General features: G+C 40.5%; 1 protein-coding gene across 6 annotated transcripts in view; it reads right to left on the reverse strand.

Moving 5' to 3' along the window:
• CUX1 (cut like homeobox 1) overlaps positions 1–22,050 on the reverse strand; it is a 286,475-nt gene that overhangs the window by 221,609 nt on the left and 42,816 nt on the right. For 5 of the 6 annotated variants that reach the window (XM_075720281.1, XM_075720283.1, XM_075720280.1 and 2 more), the window contains exon 2: positions 12,381–12,491. The exons of the other annotated variant lie outside the window; for it this stretch is intronic. In XM_075720281.1, the coding sequence (XP_075576396.1) occupies positions 12,381–12,491 (111 nt within the window). The remainder of the gene's footprint in view (positions 1–12,380; positions 12,492–22,050) is intronic. 6 annotated transcript variants of the gene reach the window in all.

Consider the following 22,050-nt stretch of genomic DNA (forward strand, 5'->3'; position numbering starts at 1 on the left):
GTATTTTGTCTGTACCTCTAATATGGAAGAGAAATGCATTTCAAGAATCTGAGCATTTTGCTTCCTTCCCTTCTCACAGAACTAGCGTAAGGACTGCCCACACCCACCGCCGGTCATCAAGACCTTTGTCCACTCACAAGAACCAGCCCCTCGGTTGCCTTCTGCTAGGAAGCAAGAGCGGATTGCTGCAAAGTGCCAGAGGATGTGCACATCTGATCCGAGCTCCTCTAGCTGAGCACCACCTAGCCCAAGAAAGCTTTTGCACGGGAGGCAACGGATAGCATTTCAAGATCGTCAAGCGACAGGTATTCTGATGGTCACTGCAGTTATTTAGGGTAACCTGGATCCCACCAAGGTGCAGGTGATCGCAGCCCCAAGCCCACCTCTAGCTTCTTGTTTGCACTGCAAACTTAGTGCTTCTTATTCGCCTGCTCCAGTTCTTCAGCTGCTCATCAGCAGGAGTTAGAGGCAAAGGGGATAATCAGCAACAGGTTAATTTGTCTGATTAAGCCTTCAGAGATCTGGCATTTCGAACTTACGATACAGCACGGTCCCCAAAGCCGTGCTCAGCCAGCTAGCTTGAAAGGAAGCTGCACGCTTCTGACAGCCAAGGGTAGCAGCCAGGGAACACATTAAGCCGCATTTGAAACCCACGGTCATACCAGCAGACTTCGCCAAGCTCCGCTGCAGGTGTAGACATGCCCTACAGTGCACTGAAAGTACATAAGAGTTCAGATCTTCAGCACTTAAATCACTTCCGACAAACAGGACTGAGAAGTCTTTAACACATTTGGGCATTTTTAAAAAGCAGTCCCAGCACTATCTTGCACTAAATGAAAGCTTTGGTTTAAAATGCGCGTTTAAAACTCCAGAATGTTTACAAGTCCCTCTTCTCACAGAACAGCTCATTTATCAGCATTCAGGCTATACGCAAGAATTTCTGTTGTGATATCCTGCCCATTAAAAGGTCCCTGATGCCCCCCCCCGACTGTCCTGGTTTCGGCTGGGATAGAGTTAATTTTCTTCCTAGCAGCAGGCATAGTGCTGTGTTTTGGATTTAGTAGGAGAAGAATGTTGATAACACACTGATGTTTTAGTTGATGCTAAGTACTGCTTATGCTAGTCAAGGACTTTTCAGCTTCCCATGCTCTGCCAGGTGCACAAGAAACTGGGAGGGGGCACAGCCAGAATAGTTGATCCCAACTGCCCAAAGGGCTATTCCATACCATATGGCGTCATGCTCAGTATAGAAACTGGGGGGGTTGGCCGGGGAGCAGCGATCGCTGCTCGGGAACTGGCTGGGTATCAGTCGGCAGGTGGTGAGCAATTGCATTGTGCATCGCTTGCTTTGTATATTATTGTTATTATTGTTGTTATTATCATTATTATATTATTATCATTACTATTTTACTTTATTTCAATTATTAAACTGTTCTTGTCTCAACCCAGGAGTGTTTCTCACTCTTACTCCTCCGATCCTCTCCCCCATCCCATCGGGGCAGGGGCAGCGAGCGAGCGGCTGCGTGGTGCTGAGTTCTGGCTGGGGTTGAACCACGACGCCGACAAACTGATGAACCTGACATACACTTCATAATACTTTAAAGCACGATTATTTACCCAGTAGGAAACAAAACATTTAGAAAACCCCAGCAGAAGTTTTTACAAGATGTGATGATGCTGTATCTACATTAGCCAATTCAAACCAGACTGCTTTTATTTATGGACTGAAGCAGGTGACATTTTTCATTGCTCCCTGTATTTCAGAGAATCACAAGAAAAGATACAAACCCATTTGTATGCAGAAGGGCACGTGCTCATGCTGGTCCTTAACAACTTTAATCTTTAAGAGGAATAATCAATGAACTGGTCCTCCAAGCGCACAGGTCTGTATAATTTGCTGTCGGAACAGGCACGTATGTAACTCCTGTGTTACGGCAAGCATCTAGGATGAGCAAAGCACGTGCGGAAAGCTCCCTTCCAACTCAGGGGACCAGTCAGCCCCGTCTTTACTGCTGAACACCGGTCTCGGGCTGCAGCTTCCGATAAAAAACTTTCTTTTTAAAAAGAAGTCAGTTAAAAAATGCAGAAATATAGCCATAAATAAGCATTAGCGCTTCAAAAATTGTGAAACCACAATTTTATGGGTTTAAACAGAGACAAGGTGGAATCATGAATGGTAGCAATGTATTTCAGATGAAAGCTTTCAAGCAGATGAGAAATAGTTACAGGAGTTGGAACCTGAGTAACTACAGTTGCATTAAATTATTCCATCTGCAAGTCCATTAAAAATTGTTAATGGTTTTGTATGGCTTTCATATTTATCGGGTGGGTTTATTCCTATGTGAGTCATACATATTTATTACCAGGGCCCAGATAATGGTTATTAATAAAACTTCTTTTATTTGCATACTGTCTTGATGCTGGCCTAAATATTTACAACTTGACTATAAAATAAAAGAATCCTCCAAAATTATAAAGAGCACCCAGGATGCATCACAACTTTACTTGTTGTACTTTATTACTTTTTTGGTGTTTTGTTTTTTGGTGGTTCCCCCCCCCCCCCCCCCCCCCTTCAAGAATGGAAAAAAAAAAAACCTGGTAAACCCATTTCTTTTTTCAAGTCTAAAAAGCACTAATTCTTTCAAAGCTTTAAAACACAATTTGTGTTGAGGAAGTAAGATGAGATCCAAAGCTAAAGCAAGCTAGTTTTTATAATTAAGAAAGTACATATATTTCTACACATAATTATGAACAGTAACAAAAGCTCAGTATTAAAATAGGTCCACTGAATCCCTGGAATTGTGCCTGCCAACTAAAACACCTACTACGAATTTAGTAATGGGTTATGCAAACATAAATTACAAGGCCAGACATTTTAAAAGGAAAAAAAGTTGATTTATTGTCACATTGGAGACACGGCAGGATAGAAGCACAATTTCATTTTTCCATATATTCATCAACACTGCAGATGTGTTAATGCAAAAAGAATTCTAAAATAAAAATGACTCTCAACTGCTCTAATTCTCATATGGCATTTAATTTACTTAAAATGGTTACTAGGAAGCTTTCTTTTTTTTTTTTTTTTTTTTAAAGCAAGCAAAACATACTAAAAATTTCTGGAAGAAAACAGGTTTTAAGAACACTTTACAAAAATTTCTCACCCTAAAAATTTACCTCAAGACTTCATCCAAAATTGACCATAAAAGTGCAGTCCTGCAGAAAGATGGGGTATTTGGGTTTTCTGGTTGGGTTTTTTTTTGTGTTTTTTTTTTTTAACTAGAAAAGCTTGCAACTATAATCTGTAACCTAGTAATTTTGTTTGTGAACATTTTCACCCAACATATTAATCGTTTCTGCTCTTGTTTCAAGCAGATCCAACGTTTCACTTATCCACTGTCAGAGCAATGAAAAGAATCTCTCTTAACTGGCAACTATTATTAAAAGCGTTATTCATGACAACATAATAATTTTAATGAGAACAACATGTTCCTTTAATTACACCTGAATGACTTTGAGGTGGTCCGGCAGATGAACAGAAGCAGGTTTACAGCATATTTGCTCACAAAATAAAAAGGAGAAGTACTAATTGAAGATGTTTAATTATTTCTTCTTTTGGTAAAGACACATAGGAAGGAAGAGCAGGTATCTTACTTGCCTGTTATTTTCAAGATTCAACTTATAAAAATACATCAAACTGTTGTTCAAATGGTTCAAAGCAAATTTAGGAACTGAAGTTCAGACTTGCTTTGAGAGTATTCATTCTTATCTTTGTGTGATCTATATGTAAATTCCCAGTTTTACACTTACCTTTATAAGTAACATAACACAGAAGAATGGCTGTTAATTGTTGGTACCACAGTGAGAAAAATCTCAGCTATTTGAGCTAAATAAATGGAAATATTTTCCCTTAAAAAAGTCAATGATGCATTCAGTAAATCATATTAGTCTTAATGCACAGTTATTAAAACTACAACCATTCTTCAGGAGGATGGATGACAAATGCCCTGTAAGATCAAGCTTTTTTTTCTTCGAGTTCTGACCTTGAAAAAGTTCTCCTCTTTTAGACCTTCACTCCCCAATCTTCCCCCTACCCCGGTCACTCGCTCTGGCCAACTTCCAAATGGGTCAACGCTGAAAAGTTCAAGCAAAGGCAAGTACAACTTGAGGAAAAACAAACTATTTGCTTTGCATTGTTTCATTCTTAGTGACAGCAGAAATTCATAGTAGCATCGAATGTTTAACAAGAGAAATTAATCTCTAAATATTTGCTGACAAGTATGTCCCTTTGTAAACCATGGTAATTCCAAAAATAGCCCCTATTCTCCTTTTCTGCCATGGAAAATCAGCACCCTTGACATGACTGAAATCTAATACCTGCAACTGATGTTGCTAGAAGAAAAATGCATTCTTCAACTATCAAGCATGTTTAACCAGAAAAATGCTTAAATAAAATAAATCTAAATTACTAAGAGCAAGTGACTTCAGAGTAATTAATTTCTTCAACTACTCTAACATGTTCAGTTGAATCAGATGTGTCTCCCTCTTGAATATTTTTGGAACTCTTGAATAAAGTACTCACCATATATTTTCAGCTTTATAGAAAGACTTTTGAGGTAACTGTGTCGTAGAAAATTTATTTAAGGTTATTTTTAAAGAATATGAAACAGAGGCAGTAACTCAAAGTGTCCTAGGTCATGTGGTTTCAGAAAAATGCTTCAAATTAAACTTCTCCGCCTAGTAACATACAACACACGATCATTACTTCTGCAGGTCAAGGGAATTATTTTCCTAAATTTCAGACCTTTACAAATGCTGTCGTACAGCTATACAGTTGCCTGTGAAATCCTACATACCAATAATCACCAAAATATGGCCTCATTTTGTAAAAGGACCTTCTCAAGTCCTGTTATCTCATAATAAATTCTACAGGTTCTGCAACCCAACAGTCTGCTACCCACCTACAGCCTTTGCTGCCACCTTTTCCCCCCACTGAGAAGAACAAAATCACTTGCTTTTGGAGAACAAACGAGAACCAAAGTTTTACTGAGCCAAGGATGCCAGTTCAATCAACAAACTGACCCAGTGTTTAGGGGAGCTGGGGTGAATATTCACAACCATATTGCAACACAGGAGAATTAGGCAGGTACACCAGATAAAGGCTTACGTCTTAAAAAGGTTTGTTCCTGGCTTGGATTTGCCGTTCCTCAATGCACTGAGCTCTAGCAAGAATCACTGTGAGCATCAAGTAATGTGTGCACAGCAAACAGCAGGGGAGATGCCATCTGCCAGAGATTCTGGCTTAGCTTTTTGTGGGCGATAAAGACAATTATTTAAAAAAAAAAAAAAAATTCATAATGTCTAGTAATTATAGTGGTGAGAAGGGTCAACGTGTAGAAAAATGGAGGTCAGTTTTATGAGAATCCTAGAAAAATACAACTGTGAATTATAATTCTTTTATTGTTCCCTCACTTCCAATAAAGTGAAAAGGCAGCAAGAGATCATAATACAGACAAGCATGTCAGAAACACTGATGTTTTTCCTATTAACAATTAGAATATGCTAAAGTCAAATATGTATTAAATTATGACAACAAAATTATTGAGAACTCATGAATAAAGGACCTCCAGGATGAGGTTTGATCTAATTTAACCTAACTGACTCCACAAGACTAGTTTTTAGATTATATTTTAAGACATGGAGCTTTATTATATTATTTTTCTGTAAAAAGTCACATAATAATAGCATATTACTTCATTTAGCTTTTGAAATAACAAGCCCATGTAGTACAAATTACCATAAACATCATTTACCTTGCAAACAGAACCTCTTCAAAAAATGGTAATATTCAATAAAAACATTGAAAGGGAGGACATGGCACCTAAATATCATTATCCTGAAGGGGAGGTATTAATCTTTGTTCCAAACCTACAACATAAGTCATAGTTCTCTGGTCTTATAATTTTGTTTTGTATGGAAGGAAATGGTGATATTTTAATTCACTAAGGAGAGTATCCTATGTATTGAGCATTCTGCTGAGGTTTTAAATATACGAAGATTCTTAAAGATACAAACCAGTTTTATAATAGTATTAAATGAACATTGATAACTGCATTTGAGTCATACAAATTAATAAAAAAAGATTCTTTTTGAACAAACTACAAATTCATTTCTTCTTAACAAAAATCTCTTCAAATCTTTTCAAAGTCATGGGAAGAGAGAAGGAAGGAAGAACTTATACAGCGTTTCTCTTCCTCATCTTTTTCCTGAAACAATTTTTAAGTAGTAAGTCAGGAAATACATAGAAAGGTGGTATTTTTTAATTCCCTACCATGCACTGAGACATTCACTAATTGTTGTTAGTGTAATTGTATTAACTGGATTTAGTTGTATCATGCCAGCTAAATTTTACATAAATACATCATGTATGTTCTTCTGTAGTCAGGACCCAAAATTAGCAGGATTCCCGTATGTTCCGGGCGAAGGGGAGGAAGGAACATCCGCACACTAGATACTGTCAGGCACACTGGGAAAGTGAATTTTAAAAAAAATCCAAACCCCCCCAAAAACCAACCCACACAAAGGGAGTAGAACAACCCAGCTCTAGATGGCAGCAAATCAATATTCACCCCTATGTACACAGACACGGAGAGCATCAAACTGTTTTCAAACAGACTATGTATTTTCAGTACTTTTCCTACGCATGTTATCATTTTCGCTTTGTTACACAGGCTAGGCCACAGCTGACTGTGCAAAGTTGTTAGGAATCAATACCAACAATTAGAAAAATACTCTCATTTCAAGAACTAATTCAACCAGCAGAATTAATTTTCTTTTTTTTTTAAGCTCGATTTGATTATCTTTTGCTGTAGAGACTGGATAATTCAATAGAATGATCCAGAAACACTGGAGACTAAGAATTTAAGAATTTTAAATTCAAAAAAATTGAGCCCTTGCATAATAACTGTGTTCATTTCCTTTAGTTAGTTAGGACTGGCCATTATAATGGGGGGTGGGTGTCCTAAAAAAAATACCATGTATCTTAAAAATGCACATTACCCTAATATGTAATGTCATGAATAAATCTATTACTTTTGCAACAAAAACTTCTACAGACTTATCTTTCTTTCTCTTTTGCAGCAGTGGCACTGCAGAAACATAACTGAGCAGGACAGGGATGATGGCAATAGCTCAGGTAACAAGGGCGACAATGAAAGCCAGGCTTTGCATAGGCAGGAAAATGTCACACATTAGAGATCAACCAAGGCAGCACAGAATTAGTCATGTAAAATGATGCACACAGTGTAAATACGTTGAAAGTGGCTATAGCAACTTCTGTTAACACGCACGCAAGCTCATGGGAATGCACGCAACAGCGTGGCACTGGATGGTCCTCAGTGGCAACGTCGCCGTCACCTGCAGAACTTGTATTTATTTACAAAAGTGCTTGGGGTCAGCAGGCAGCCACATCCACTCAGTCAGTGTTAAGATATGCTTTTCATATGCTCATTTATTTTGTTTTCTGGCACCTTCCAATATTCCATTTTCCAGGGCTTTTTAAACCTATTTATTTGAGAACATACTTATGCTGCCTATGTTTAAAGGTTCTCCCGTGTCCTTCTGTAACTCCGCCGATCCAATCTTTAATCTGTGTTGCAAAATACAGATGTCAATTTGAGCATTTAAAGGTAATCTTGACTTTCTAAATCTCGCCGATAGAGTAATTCTGCAACCCAGAAACGGGAAAGGGCAACAACAGCGAGGAATCATCAGTTCAACTTACCATCAGGAAAAAACAACAGTGACCAAAGTAACAAGCTCACGGGGTAAGCTCCTGTATCCAAACACATGCTTTATGCAGGCGTGTCACACGTGCCTGATTTTTTAGAGCTCATGCTCTCCCATTAGAAAACTAGCATCTTACTGTATTCCCCAAAAGCAGCTGGCCCAGGCCTCTGAGGCTGGTCTTTTGTCTTGTGCTCAGTTTAAGGACCCATGTTTCAGGTGAGCCTGGTAATAACCGACACAGCTCAGCAATTATCTAGTTTACATGGCTAAATCATAAAGGAAAGCAATGGAGAGATATAGGTTAAACAGGCTTAAGTATTATTGTCTTCCCACTCCGAGAGCATTTAACAATTACATATTACTTATTTACAAAGTCTAGGCTTACTCAGTTATTTGTTTTCTGATATTTTTCACTATTGCTGTTGACTGGCTTAAAAGTCTGTACCACTGGAAGTATTAGATAAGCTTGTCAATGTTTGAAACAGAAAGAGGTGAGTAAAAGTAGTTACTCAACTAGGAATCTGGGTGGAAATGAAGGGAAAGTTATCAACATTAGGAAGTATCTTCACTTTGTGCCAAAAGTTATTAACGTGTGCAACTGAAATTATTTAGCGACTTAAAAAAAAACCAAAACAATTCTCAAAGCTGGTCATTCAACCATTTGCTCGTTCACACCAGAATCAGCATATGAGGTCACATGATGAATTAGACCAAGAATTTCACAGAGGCTAAAATACCCCAAAAGTAACACAGTTAGTCACAACAGTTCAGGAATTATCGCGATAAGAAAATAATCATCTGATGCAGGGTGGCAATTCACATGACGTATTTTGAGATGTCTTCTAAGTAACAGTTACATCAAACTGATGTTTCAGGTAATCTCCTGACCAGTGTCAGCCTTCGGTGGTAGCTGCTCGGGGTGAAACAAATTGAGACTGAAAATACCCCAAAACATCTGTGAGTAGCAGGTCTGATATGACCTTTGGTCAGGCATTGGAACAGGCTGCCCAGAGGGGTGGTGGAGTCACCATCCCTGGAGGCGTTTAAAAAACGGGTAGATGTGGCACTTCGGGATATGGTTTAGTCTGGTCTACCCTTGATTAGTCTAGAGTGGGCTTGGTAGTGTAGGTTAATGGTTGGACTGGATGATCTTAAAGGTCTTTTCCAACCTAGATGATTCTATGATTCTATGATTCTATGACCTCTTAAAAGGTGTGAGGAAGTAAAAAGTATTTTTGGAATAACAGGAATTAAGAACCCTTTCCAAAAGTTTTTGTGTGCAAGAACCACCACTGAATTTTCTGTTCTCATAAGGTTCCCAAACATGAGATACTTCTTCCCAGAGTCATCTCCCAGTATGCCAAGTCAGAAATAGTATTTTAACATTTTAAAATACCAAAAGCCCTAGAGTCATTCCTATAAACACAAAAATATTATATTTCTTTTGTAGCAATTTGATAATTTGCAAGGAAGGCAGAAGTGACCCAAATAGATCTGTCGCATTTTTTAAAGTAAAAAGAAACAGAAGTATAAATATCCTCAACTTCATTAGTAATTTTTTCAAATCCTTTTCTGCTACACAGGAGACTGCTTGCAAGCAGACATTATGGAAAGTCTAGAGGACACCCCAGACAGCAATGGAGAGGAAAGTCAAGGCAATCGACACTTGTCTCCTGATTTATGGTGAGACTGGCTACAGCAGAGGAAAAGAGATGCTGGAACAGGCTAAACCACTAGTGCACTGACAGGATGCATGCAGAATAAAACAGAAAATGGAAAGTAGAATTCTGAAACAAATTGTTACATTTAACAATTCCATCTTTGTGGGTTTGTGGGGTTTTTGTACCAAGAAAGATGTTACTTCATTGTGGAAATTTAAATTAAGCTGTACACTGGGTTACTTATTTATCTAAAGAACGGTTCTGCATGCAAGCTGGTCTTCAGCAGCTTCAGTTCAGCAGAAGTCTTTTTGGTTATTAAAAAGAGCATGTTTGAAGTTTTAGTAACATAAATGTATCAGTTTGGAGATGCCAGTGGCTCACTGTGCATTTCCTGTCCACCTCAAGGATGTTTTCAACGTACTGGGTAGGTTTTCAGGCAAAGTTGCAGTTTTGGAAAAAATCAGGTCAAGTAATCCTGCCTTCTAATTTTCAACTGTCTTCTCAAAGGTTAGGCAGTTCTGGAGTTATTCACAGACTTCCCTTCTTTTTGGGGAGCACAGAAAACAGCTCAAGATGAACACAGCAGTGCGCAAGCTTAAACTTTTGCGTAAAGAGGAATGCCAGCGAAGCCTCACTCCGTTTTTGCCTCTTACAAACCCACGTCTACCACACCAAGCACCGTGGAGAGGAGAGGAGAGGGCAGCCCTATCAGACCTTGCACATCTGAGCTGCTTCCTCCATGCCCCTGGGAGCACTAACTGCCTAGCACATCTGTTACAGCTGGCTACTGTCACAGTTCAGATACTTTCTCCTAATTCTTTGATCCCATTTTCATTTTTTAATTCTGTCAGAGAAAGTAGAAGAGGAGTTAGATTGTGTTGCTGTTCAGAAACAAAGCTGCAGAAAGAACATCACAACAGAGAAGAAAGAGAAAGAAAGAACATAAAAAAAAATCCATGCAAGCTTATAAAGGAACACGGTTTCATAGGAGTCCCAGGACACAAGATCAAGATGTAGAATCTAGCACAGATCCAAATTCCCCAAACACTGGGGATGTTCAGAGCCATTGTTTTGAACCTAGTCCCCGAACAAATGTAACATCTCTATTCTCTTCCAAAATATTATACGGAAGGCTACGGAATTATATTTTATAAAAAAAGTGTATTTAAAACCTCACCATCAAGTGATTTAACAGCAGGGGCCATTCACTTCCCTATCTTGCTTACTGGAAAGAACTGCATACCGCCTTCCCACTGTATCTCTTGAAATAACTACACAGAGTACGCAATTTTCCTCTGCACATCAACTCCCACTGAATTACCAAGGCCCTCTCACAACACACTCAGAAGTGCAGTATTTGGGGTCCGTCTCCCTGCCCCCGCCAATAATGTTCTGCTCCATAAAAACGAAAGTGGCCAAAAGAAATCATCCTGAAACACATCTGCAAACATGCTGTCAGCTACAAGCTGGCAGCTATAGCCACACTCTGAAGACTCTGTCATTTTCCTTGTAGGAGAAAAAAAAAAAAAAAAACAAGGAAGCAGGCAAGTTAAGTAAGTCTTGTAGAATGAACTCCAGCTTCTAACAAACAATTTGAAAATGTGCCCCAGAATTCTATTTATTTTCTGGATTTTGTACAATTTCCTATACCCTCCATATTCTTTTACTTCTCTCCTTCCTCCTCTTCTTCCCAATAGTTTGCTCTCTCCTGCGAAGGCAATCAACTCATTCCTCACCCTCTCAGAGCTACTGCATTCACTCTCCATATTCTTTTGATCCTTTTTAAAGTTCTGTTCCGTCAAAGTTGCAGTCCCCAAATCTTCTCTTTTTCACAGAAAGAGACCTGATTTCTGCCGCACAAAGCCTCCTCAGGGCATCAGTTAAACATGCCCCTTCCCCGTAAGTCACTCCTGCTCTGGCATTCCCTCTCCCCTCTCCGGTCCGGGTCAGGCTCCTCCAGCATCTCTCCCTCTGCACCACCGGAAGCAAAGCAGCATCTGCTACTTGAGAAGCAGCAATAAAGGTTAGAAAAGCTGCCTGCTGCTTCTCTCCCAGGAAGATACTTGGAAGGAACCGACACTCGTGTATCGGTTATCTGGAACGAGCTTTGAAACCCTAGAACATTCTTGGATGAACAGATTGCTGGCAATCATTCGGGGGGCGGGGGGGGACCCACCACAACACAAACAAAAGCCCTACACACTTCTATGCATTCATTACTGTTAATAAAATCAGTCTATGTGTATTTTCTATACAACTATGCATACATGTACACAGACACACACCCGGCACATGCTACCATGAGCATGGAAGTGTTTAAATACTCCCAGCTTCCTACACGCAACAGTCACCTTTCCGAGGTTTGCCTAGCGTCGGTCCTGACACCCTTTACACACCACCTGCTGCGTGCGATGCACATCCTCCGAGTGGAGTTTTCTAAAGAGCTCAGCACTGACCTTGTTGCATTTCCAGTGAAATCAACAGCAAAACTTAATTTGATTTTTGATGGAAAAATGAGCATCTTTGAAGTTATGCCCTTGATACAGATTTATTTAGGCAGTGAAATGTCACTTTCCACATCCAAGTGCTAAGAGAGTTTGGATTAGCGAAGAAGAATTTTTTTTTTCAATTCTCCAGGTTTTACATTATTACAAAATTTAGAGCAAGCCTGTATGAAGGCTAATGTTCATAGTTCCTCTAAAAACATCAATTCGTATTTCATTATTTACACAATGCAAAAACTGCCTGAAGAGAAAGCCAAAGACAAGCAGTCTTAGTTAAGATGGTGGACTTAGCAACAGATATGAGAAAATCATGGGAACAAACCATTAAGAGGGGGAAAAAAAAACCCAACCCACCCAAAACACTTAAGTAGACCTAATACCATATACTACTGCAAGAAACTCAACAGACTGGAACAGCTCTTCTCCTTACCTCTGGAGTGTTTTTCTTGAACTCGCGACTTTGCTCAATAAGTTTTTTCCTAGACTGCTCACTTTCATCTTGCCGGTTAGCCAATATTGTTGCTGTGGTATCGAGCTCTCTCTGTCAAGAAAAACAAAACGAAAAAAGGAACTGTCATTAGAACTCAGTTTCTCACAGAAATAAAACCAAAAGCTCATATGTACATCATGCAATTTGGAATATCGAGACAGCTGGACTACAGAGCAGTACAGAACAAAGACCAAGCTTCCAGAAATTGGACCTCCTAAGTAACATCAAACCAAGTTCTACAACTTTTTTCATTCCACCTTGCAACCAAAATATTACCGTTTTTCTCAAAAGCATTCATGGCTTTACCACAACATTATACAGGATAGCAGCAGTGACATGCAACACACACCTCCTAATAATTTCCCAAATCCAGTGAAGATTACAGATCTTGGACATGTTCAAGCCAGCTTTATTTTCACCTGCCTGCTTTTTAAAGATACTGGATTTTCCACTCTTGAGTTACTTTATGAAAAAAAATTATGATTAACTCAAATATTGGTTAACCTTATACTTCAGCCTAGACTGGTTACGCTTCAGCCACTCTTAATTTCAAATGACATACTGCATATAATTCTATACTGCCACTGCAATGCTCTTTTTCCATTTAAGTCTTTCCTTATTTGAATACAAAATCATCTTTTCCTACCATTGGAATCTATTCCTCTAAAATTATTAGCAGATATCCCTGTTTCCTCCCCAAAACATATTTTTTTAATCAGCTGATGAATGCCAGATTATCTTCCAACAGCTTCTACTAGGCTGAAGTACAGGCTCAGCCTACAGACCGTTGCCCAGCTTCGTCCAAGTGCGTTATCCCCATCCCAGTTTTACTCGGTGCTGTACTTCCAAATTTCACCATAATAGACTGAATGGGTCACTTATCAGCACATAAACCGACGACACTATCTTCCCTGTCAGTTTATTCCTTTTCTGCAGTATTTCCAGATAACATGAAAAAAATAACAGCTAAACCCTTCACTCAGCTACGTACATCATTCCCCAAGTCACTTGGAGTTATAACCAAAAATTCTAACAGGAATTTGGCACTGTTTTCCTCCTTTACTCATTTGAAAGGAGAAAAGCCTGGCTACGAGAAAGATGTTCACAAAAAGTGGGAACAATGTGCTAGAGCAAGACATAAAGCAGGTCTCATCTGCGGCCATCTTCATCATGTCACTCTGCCAACACGCCTCCGACCTGCATGCAAAAAACCCAGTATTCTCACCAGAAAACCTGCCACGCCACTGGCGTTTGTTCATAACTGGAGAACCTGTAACAGACCAGAGCAAAAAAACCAAGCCTGGGACCTCCCGTTGGGTGTAGTTCCAGATCCCCAGTAACTGGTCAAGTCACCGATCAGGTCTTCTCTTGATACCACCACACAGAAAAAACAGGGTAAAGGTAAAACAGATTTGACTATTACTAGATGGGTAGCACAAAAACTTTACCATGCATTGGGTCATATGTACTTCCCAGTGGAACTGGGCACCCAATATGAGGAAACGCAATGGGAAAACAAGAGGTTTGCCTCTGCCTATTTTTGCAGAGGTGCTAGCAATAGCAACAGACCACTTGTACCTAAGGGACACCTGCTAAAACCCCTGTTCTGCAAGTTTAAAAAAAAGAACGTACAGGACTAGCAGATCAAAAGTAAAAGGTAATTTAGGTCCTGAATTTTTTTTCTAGATACTCTGTGAAAAAGCCTAATGCCAAATTCTTAGTTACACTTTTGTATGGGTAAATCCTGTAGATTTGAATGACTGGAGGAACGCATGTGTGTTTTATGTGACCCCACAGTTCGACCTCTGGAGGAAAAAAAAGCTGCCTTCTGCAGTTTCCAACTCAAAAGGATCAATACTTTTTTCCCCCCCTTTAGGTTTATTACCAGAAAATTAAGAGATTTTTTTTTTCCTAATGAATATATGGACCAAAGTTATCTTAATCCTTGGAAATAAGCTAAATACAACAAATGGATTTGAAGCTAAGCAGCATGCTGGAGCCAGTGACCTAAATATTGTCACTGTAATGCTTGAAAAACCTCTGTTTCTGACTTTGAGGAAAAAAACAGGGCAATATGTCCACCAGATCTTGGTTTGGAATTCTGTAACATATGTGAAATCTATTGCAGAAAAGTGGGAAATACTTAACAGTTGGATAAACCACATTTGAAATTCATCCCAGCTAAGTTTATGCAAGAAAAAAGAGCAACAGAAACCAATGTGGTTAAGCAGTACTATAAAGAGCAATATAACGGCTAAGCAGAAGGCTTTTAAAAAATATAAACAATCTGGTACGGCCAGCAACTTGGAAAACTGTATTTAAAAAGGAAGCAGACATTTAAAGCAAAGCAAAGAAAACACAAATCATAAAGTAAGAGGGAATTTCAGTAGACCAAAGAATCAAATGCTTTGTTTTACGAAATAGAGCACTAGCAAGCGACTCTACAAATGGAAAAGTAGACTTTTAAAGACCTGTACTTCCAAGTTTAGAGACAAGAAAGAAAAAGAAGAACTGATTAAAAAATAAATCACATTTCATATTTTGTGCTGTCATGAAAAGAAGAGTCAGGTGGCAAATGAAGAATAACCTTCTCGCCCTCACCGCTTCATTGATACCAATGCCCCAATGCACTTACTACGGGCACCTTCCCATTACTTTCAGAATTCCTTCTGGGACAGGTATGATAATTTCTCACCACAAAACATTTCCATATGTGACATCTCAGGTATGGACATCACCAAGGAGAAATGCCATCATGCAACTACACTGAACTGTTTGACGCTGTGGGCTGAAGCCCAAAAGCTCAAGATCTTTGCCTAGCATTTACAAATAACAGATATAGTAAAATCCAATTCCAGAGGAGAAACAGTAGATATCTAGCTCTGTATACAAGATCTGATATAAAATGAGAAATTACATCTTCAAGCTATGTCATAGTTAACAAACCCCAAATCAAAACTATTTGGAAAATCACTATTTTTTACCTTCTTACTTGATCTCAACCATATACACTACAAGTTTCACTTATTTAAACATACTAATAGATACAGGATGACAACCCACAAACATTAATGGAAGATTTTTCATACTTTTGTGACTTGATCTCATGAGATACCCCAATTTTTGTACTAATTCAACGTGGCCGATGCATTATTTCTGCAGGTAAGCACATATTAAGGGGTAAGTAGTGTTAACTTTGAGATTTCACACCCGAGTACTGTATAACACTCAAAGGTATACATGCTTCCCAAGCCTTGCAACCACTCTCTAAGTAGATATTAAGTAAAAGAAGATGTAATAGCATACAGACAGAAGCATAGTGGAGTGTCCTTTAGAGTGTTAAAAAAAAAAAAAAAAAAAAAAAAAAAAAGACAACCATGTCTCAGTATCTTTCTCCACACCTTTGAAATCAAAAAGGTTCCAATGAAAAGCAAACAGAAACCAGGGCTCAAAGGTGTCGCAGTGGTGACCTGACTACAGAAAGGATTCAAAGCTCGGAAGCTTTAGTTCCACTGACTCAACACTGGCTAATAAACTTTCTGGCCAAAAATAGCCACCCTTCAATTGCCCCTACAAAAAGTGAGCCGCAACTTGGAGCACATTTTGAGAGAGAACAAGCAAGACCAATATCTTTCCCCTTGCCCCAAAGTCCCATCGATTTAGGGCAGACACAGTACACACTGCTTAAGCCACAGAAAACTAAAGAACTGTCTCCAGGGTTTCTACTTTGACCCATTTCAACAAATTTATTGGGGATGGGAGGGAGGCAGTGGGAAGAGAGGAGACAAGAAAGTCTTACGCTCTTAAGTGCGGGAGTCATTAAAAGCAATCCTCAGAAAACAAACATTAAAAGGTTTCTTTCATGCAGTATAAAAAAAAAAAAAATCTAAAACTAGGAGGGTCAATCTGCTCTCCGCTGTAACAACTATCAACTTGAAGTGAATTTGTCTTCCTTTAATGCAAGTATTTCCAGCCTCTTTTAAGCTCCCCAGGAGCCGCCCCTCTTCATTCTGGCTCTGCCGCCTCCGTGCCACAGACCACGATGACATGGCTGCGCAGGGAGCCACAGCAGGAAGGCAAGCCTGCTAAAAACCAATATCCCACTCTTCCCCTCCTAACTTTTGTTGCATTGGATCAGCTCCCTGCTCAGCCCCCCCCTGCAGCTACAAGGTGTTGTACCATTACAAAAGGGAGGTGGGAAACCACAGCTGGAGAGAGGGAGGCTGGTGGAATCCCCCCTTTCGGCACCAACCTGCAATTAGGTTGACCCCAAGTAATTATGAAACTCCAGGCTCTGCAGGCAGGTTTCAAGGTTGTTTTCTTTTACCTCTGACATGTCTTTCCCTACAAGATGCATACCTTGATAATCACCTGGCCAGCAGGTCTGCACCACTCGGACAACTGACCGGTTTAGCACACCGAAGTCCTCCTTCCCTTTTTATAACAGGAAGCTTCAAACCAGCCCTTCTGCCACCCAAGCCCTGCAAGCAGCTGGCTGGCATCTCGCAAAGTTGAGTCCTATGGGCTCTCCAAAAACTACTCACTTGGGAAAACGATTCCAGAAAGAAACTGGGCTTTCTTGGATATTTATGAAGCCTCTGTTCCCCCATCCGCAAGGTAGAAGCAAACGAGACTATATAAGCAGAGAGAACCCCATGGTGCTGAGGCTGCTCACTCCTGCCCTGCTCTGCTTATGTGAGTGAAACTGGACTAAAAAGAGCAATTTGTGTGAAAAGCAAAGCCGGGCCAAGAGCAGCACCCTCTGCTTTATGGACGCTGCGGGAAGACACAGGGGATACATAGGAAATGTGAATTTGGGAGCGTGATGGTGGGAAAGGTGTATGTGACTCTGCAATGCCGCTCTATCACTAGGAAGGAAGAGGCAACAGCAAAAATTAGACTCATCACCTCTGGTCCGAAAAGGTGCGACAGAGGCACAGACTGTGCAGGTCCCCAGCCCCTCCCGGCAGCAAGAGGCAGAACCTGAGCGAAGCTGCCCGAGCGCGAGGGCGTTGAGGACAGACACTCACTCCATTTCTCCACGGCCATGCTTCCTTTTCACTCAAAGTGGAGTGAATGGAACAAGTAATACAAACCAGTGTTTCTCTGTGCTCTGGACAACTCTGTTCATACATCCAGCTCTCACCGATACCCTTCTCTGCCCTAACGCTCACCGCAGCTGATCACGCATCTCGGACGCCCATTTCTAACAGATACGGCCGCTGCCCGGCACAGGTATTTCAGGACCCAAGAAACATACGTGCTTCAGCATCCCAATCCCCCCAAAAGCTGCTCTAACATCCTCTATCACAACTAGTATTCAGTCTCTGCTTAGAACCAGTATTTCTGTTTCACATGGAAAAAGTTATAAAAAGCTGTAATAATCATCTGCACGTACTGCTATGTAACTGTATCCAAAAATTTTGTTATTCTCCAATTTTAAAATGCTTAATCCCTGCTGCGTTTACCACAAAGCTCTTACACTGGAGCAAGAAACTTATATCACAAGCTTAAGACAGACTGATTTTTTTTGTGGTAGACTTCTAGTTAGGGACGCAATGTCTAGGCTATGCCTTCAAAAGCCTTAAGCGTGGCTGCAGATGTTAACAGCACATTTTCACCGTGGACCTCGTTTAACTCATTGCAAGGATAGACACAAATCACAACTGCATGTAGATTAGGTATTTTCTACCACTAAATGTAGTAGTAACTATTTCCCCTGAAATCTGGTTTCTGCGTATTTAAGGTATTTCCCTTTGTAATCATTTGAATCAGTTACCCAGTCTACATGATAACCTGCTACTGAAAGGAGTTTTCAGTAGTCTCATTTTTTGTTTCATCCCCTCTCAGGATTGCATTTGTCAGATCTATCAAAGCTCTCAATGCAGCTTTTTGCAATTTTTATTTTCCTATTAAAGGAAAATTTCTTGGTGCAATGATGACACCAATGTAGAAGTGTCTGGCACAACTCTGCATATGCACAGCCTACTTGTCTTGGGGAAATTTTACATTTCCCTAACTGATATATTAGGCAATCTACCCTTCAATCTTAAAAAACCCATAGTTTTCACTTGTTCAGAAGCCTACATATGGATTACTTAAGTTTATTCAGAAATATTTCAGAAATTATAAACTGCTTTGAAAGCTTGATGTGTTTCTCTGGAAGAACAGGCATGCTCACTTGATAAAGCTCTAGATTATGACCAGGGAAGTAACTACAAAGCTGACACTGGGAATTTTTGTTAATGTCTATTTTGACTGTAAAAAGCAAGCATCAATTCCAATCTGAAAGCGCTCAGAAAGGTAAAACATATTGTAAGAATGCAACAATGGAAGAAGTTTCTTTTCAGTAAAATGAGTTTGTCTCCCTCGCTGTAAAGCCCCTTTTTAACAGAAGCAAAAGGAAAGATCAGAGCTCAACAAGAGCGCAGCACCAAGAACCACCATTCCCTTGCCTTACAAAGCAGCACTGAATGACGAACAAATAACACAGCAAAGACAAGAATATCTGCTTTTTATGCTCCTGGCAGGAAAAAAAAAAATATCAAAAACCATAAGCATTAAACAAAATGTGTTTCTTAAGAAGTGTTTTGCCGTTTGGCAAACTGATGCAGCTACCTTTCACACACAGAATTAGTTAGGAAACTTCAACAAATGCATTTTATTTCCGCGTACTCAAATAATTTGGCTCCAAGTAGGCTTTTAAACAAGCTTTAACGGAACAGATTTTGTGGTCTATGCAATGCTTTTGGACAGTGAGTCAACGTGTGTGGTGGCCACCCTATTAAGTAAAGAGAGAACAAAAACGGAGGTGCTGATGTGGCTATCAATAAGATACCTTAACTAACAGGCTCTTTAAAAACGAAAACAAAAGAAAAACGTAAAAAAAAGTGTTGTGGCTTTGTCTGTTCACAGTAACACCAGCCACTACCACAAACGTAGGGAAAGCCTATCAAAATAGCTTGCAAGAGGGGAATGATTTTCAAAAGGAGCTACTATCAGCATAAACCAGCTGCATAAATATCTATGCCAGCATCAAATACACTACGAGGGGAAAAGACTGCCAGTGCCACAGCCAACACAATATCATGCCTGTCTTTTCTTCTACACCTTGCATTCAAAACTTTTTAGAAAACGCAAAGAATGGGAGACTGTCCAGAGCTATAAAGACCTTAATGCCAAAGGTCTGTAGGATCTATTTAGCAAGCTTTTCCTCTCACTCAGGAAAATAATGAAACCTTGCCTGTTTGTTCCAAAAGGTAGTTTTCATCTTCCGGCATTATTTATTCCCTCTTTCCACCCTCCTCAAAACCACGTGCTTTCAGGGCTGAAGAATGCCTTCCCAAGCCCCAGGTCCGACACGCAGCACCTGGGCTGGGTCTCCACCACTGGTGACAGCGGCACTGCAAGCGATGTGCTCCGACTTCTCTAGAAACGACGTTCAGGTTTCACTCATAGCATCCTCAACCCTAACCCCAAAGCTTCTCTCCTCCTCCTCGTGCTCCTCAGCTTCTACACCAGACTGTTAGTCATCTCTGTGTTGGTTCCCACCCGGTCTGCTTTCTCCTCATCGCTACCGCACAGCAGCATGCATTTGCCTCAAATGTTGTGCAAGCTAAAAACCAGCCGGTCACCCAGACCCCAGCAGCGCTCGCTGCTCTCTGCGTCTCTAAGCCTGCTCCTCCCCAAGCCTTTTTAACAGGTGCCCTCACGCAGATGCTCTGCTACCCGCGCTGCAGCCCCTACAGCATTACAAAACCACCACCTTCCATTACCTCACCCAAAGACCTTGCAGTTTGGTTTCAATACCTGGCAAAAAAACCCCCAGAAACCCTTTCAGCAAACCTGCTCCATCGGTTACTTAACACTCTGCTAGGTTGTGGATTTCAGTTCATCACACTTTCAAAGGACATAAGTTTCCTAAAAAGTAAATGCAAGTGTCTGCTGGGGAGAGGGCTCGCTTCTTTTTGAAACCACAGCACGTCCACAACCCGCCCGTTGCAGCTCCCATCCCGGTGCGGTACTGCTTACAACTTCACTGACTTCCCACACATTAATTTTCACACTTTTCCACTTAAAAGCAAAAGTTCAAACTAGTTGCTTCAATAGCTACAACAGAAAAGGCCAAAAAGTAATGAATTAATTTAAACGCTGCTGCAGCGAGGCTTCCCAGAAGGTAGGCTTTCAGTCAGATGGCAAGCGCACAGCACAAAGCAGCAAGCGCTCCGACTCAGAGCAATCTGCTCGCCCATCGTCCCCCGGCCACGCAGCAAGGCACACCCCAATTTGCATTACAGCCGCGTAAACTCTTGCGTCCCTGCCCTACGCAGCTGATGGCCTCCTACGTGATAAAACTGTTAGCTAATCACATACACACTGGTTAATTACTTTGAAAGAAACAAAAAAATGCCTCAGCTTAACATTTGTGACTTTCATAGCGGCTACAAGGGTGGTGGGGAATCAAACTACATCTTCTTCTGCCAAATAAATTATGGGAAACCAAAGGAAACCTACTGTTGCTTGCAAAGACTTTGCCTAGGCAAGACACAGAGTAAAATACATCTGCTTGACCTTCTATCTCAGTAGTTGATCAAAAGCTGACCGAGATGCAATGCCAGAAGCCATACTCACCATAGCTCTGCCCACACTACAGCAGACAAATTACCCCTTCTTTCCAGTGGCAAGAGAGAACGCAGTAACCACGCTATCAAGATGACTGCACGTCGGGTCCCACTCGGGCCACGCTGCCCTTCCTGCTCCCCTCCGCTTCTGTCCGTGCCGACAGGAGCGCAGCAGGTCGAGGCAGGAGGTGTCCCCCCTGTCCCCTTCCCAGCCCTTCCTGCGGGCACCAGCGCCGGGGCTGGAATTGCTGCACGTGGGAAGGACAGCGAGGGAAAAACAACAGCCTAATCGCATGTCTGATACCAGCAAATCATTAGGTTTTAGCTAGGAGGTGCACAGCAACCATGCCCCATGAAACACATTTTTTGTAGACAATTTTTAAAAGAGCTTTGGTTCTTAAAAAAAAAAAGGGGGGGGGGGGGGCAATTAACTGCTGAGTAATTACAAACTACTTAATTCACTATTCTTATCATTTGTTTCAAGCCAGTAATGCGGCAGCCCCTGTGCTCAGGTGGAAAGGGATTACGCCGCCATTTTGTAACAGAACACCGTCACTAACTCCAGCTCATGTCTTACTTCCAAGTAAGATCAGATTAATGAGTTACATTAAATAATTCTTTTGACCACAGATCAAAGTAAAATGTAGTCTTAAAAGAGTGGTTTAAATAACAAAAAGATCAACCCTTTAACTAAGCTCTGTTACATCATTTAAAGCATTTAGTTACTCCCCTTTCCAGCCTAAGCTTTGCTAGGAAATGAAGCGTGACCATGCTTTAAGCAATACAGATACTGTAACACAGACCAGGATTTATAACTTGCTATACAGGTCGCCACCAATAAATCAATAATGTACATATACACACAGAGTCTTGTTTCAGTGTGAGTTCTGGGAATTTACTGGTTTAAAAAAAAATAAACTCAAGCTTTTTTGTTTGTTTTTATTCTAGATGAAAACAAACTCATTGCTCACATTTTATTTAACTTCACC

Source organism: Pelecanus crispus, chromosome 12 (assembly GCF_030463565.1).
Source record: "Pelecanus crispus isolate bPelCri1 chromosome 12, bPelCri1.pri, whole genome shotgun sequence".
Lineage (NCBI taxonomy): Eukaryota > Metazoa > Chordata > Aves > Pelecaniformes > Pelecanidae > Pelecanus > Pelecanus crispus.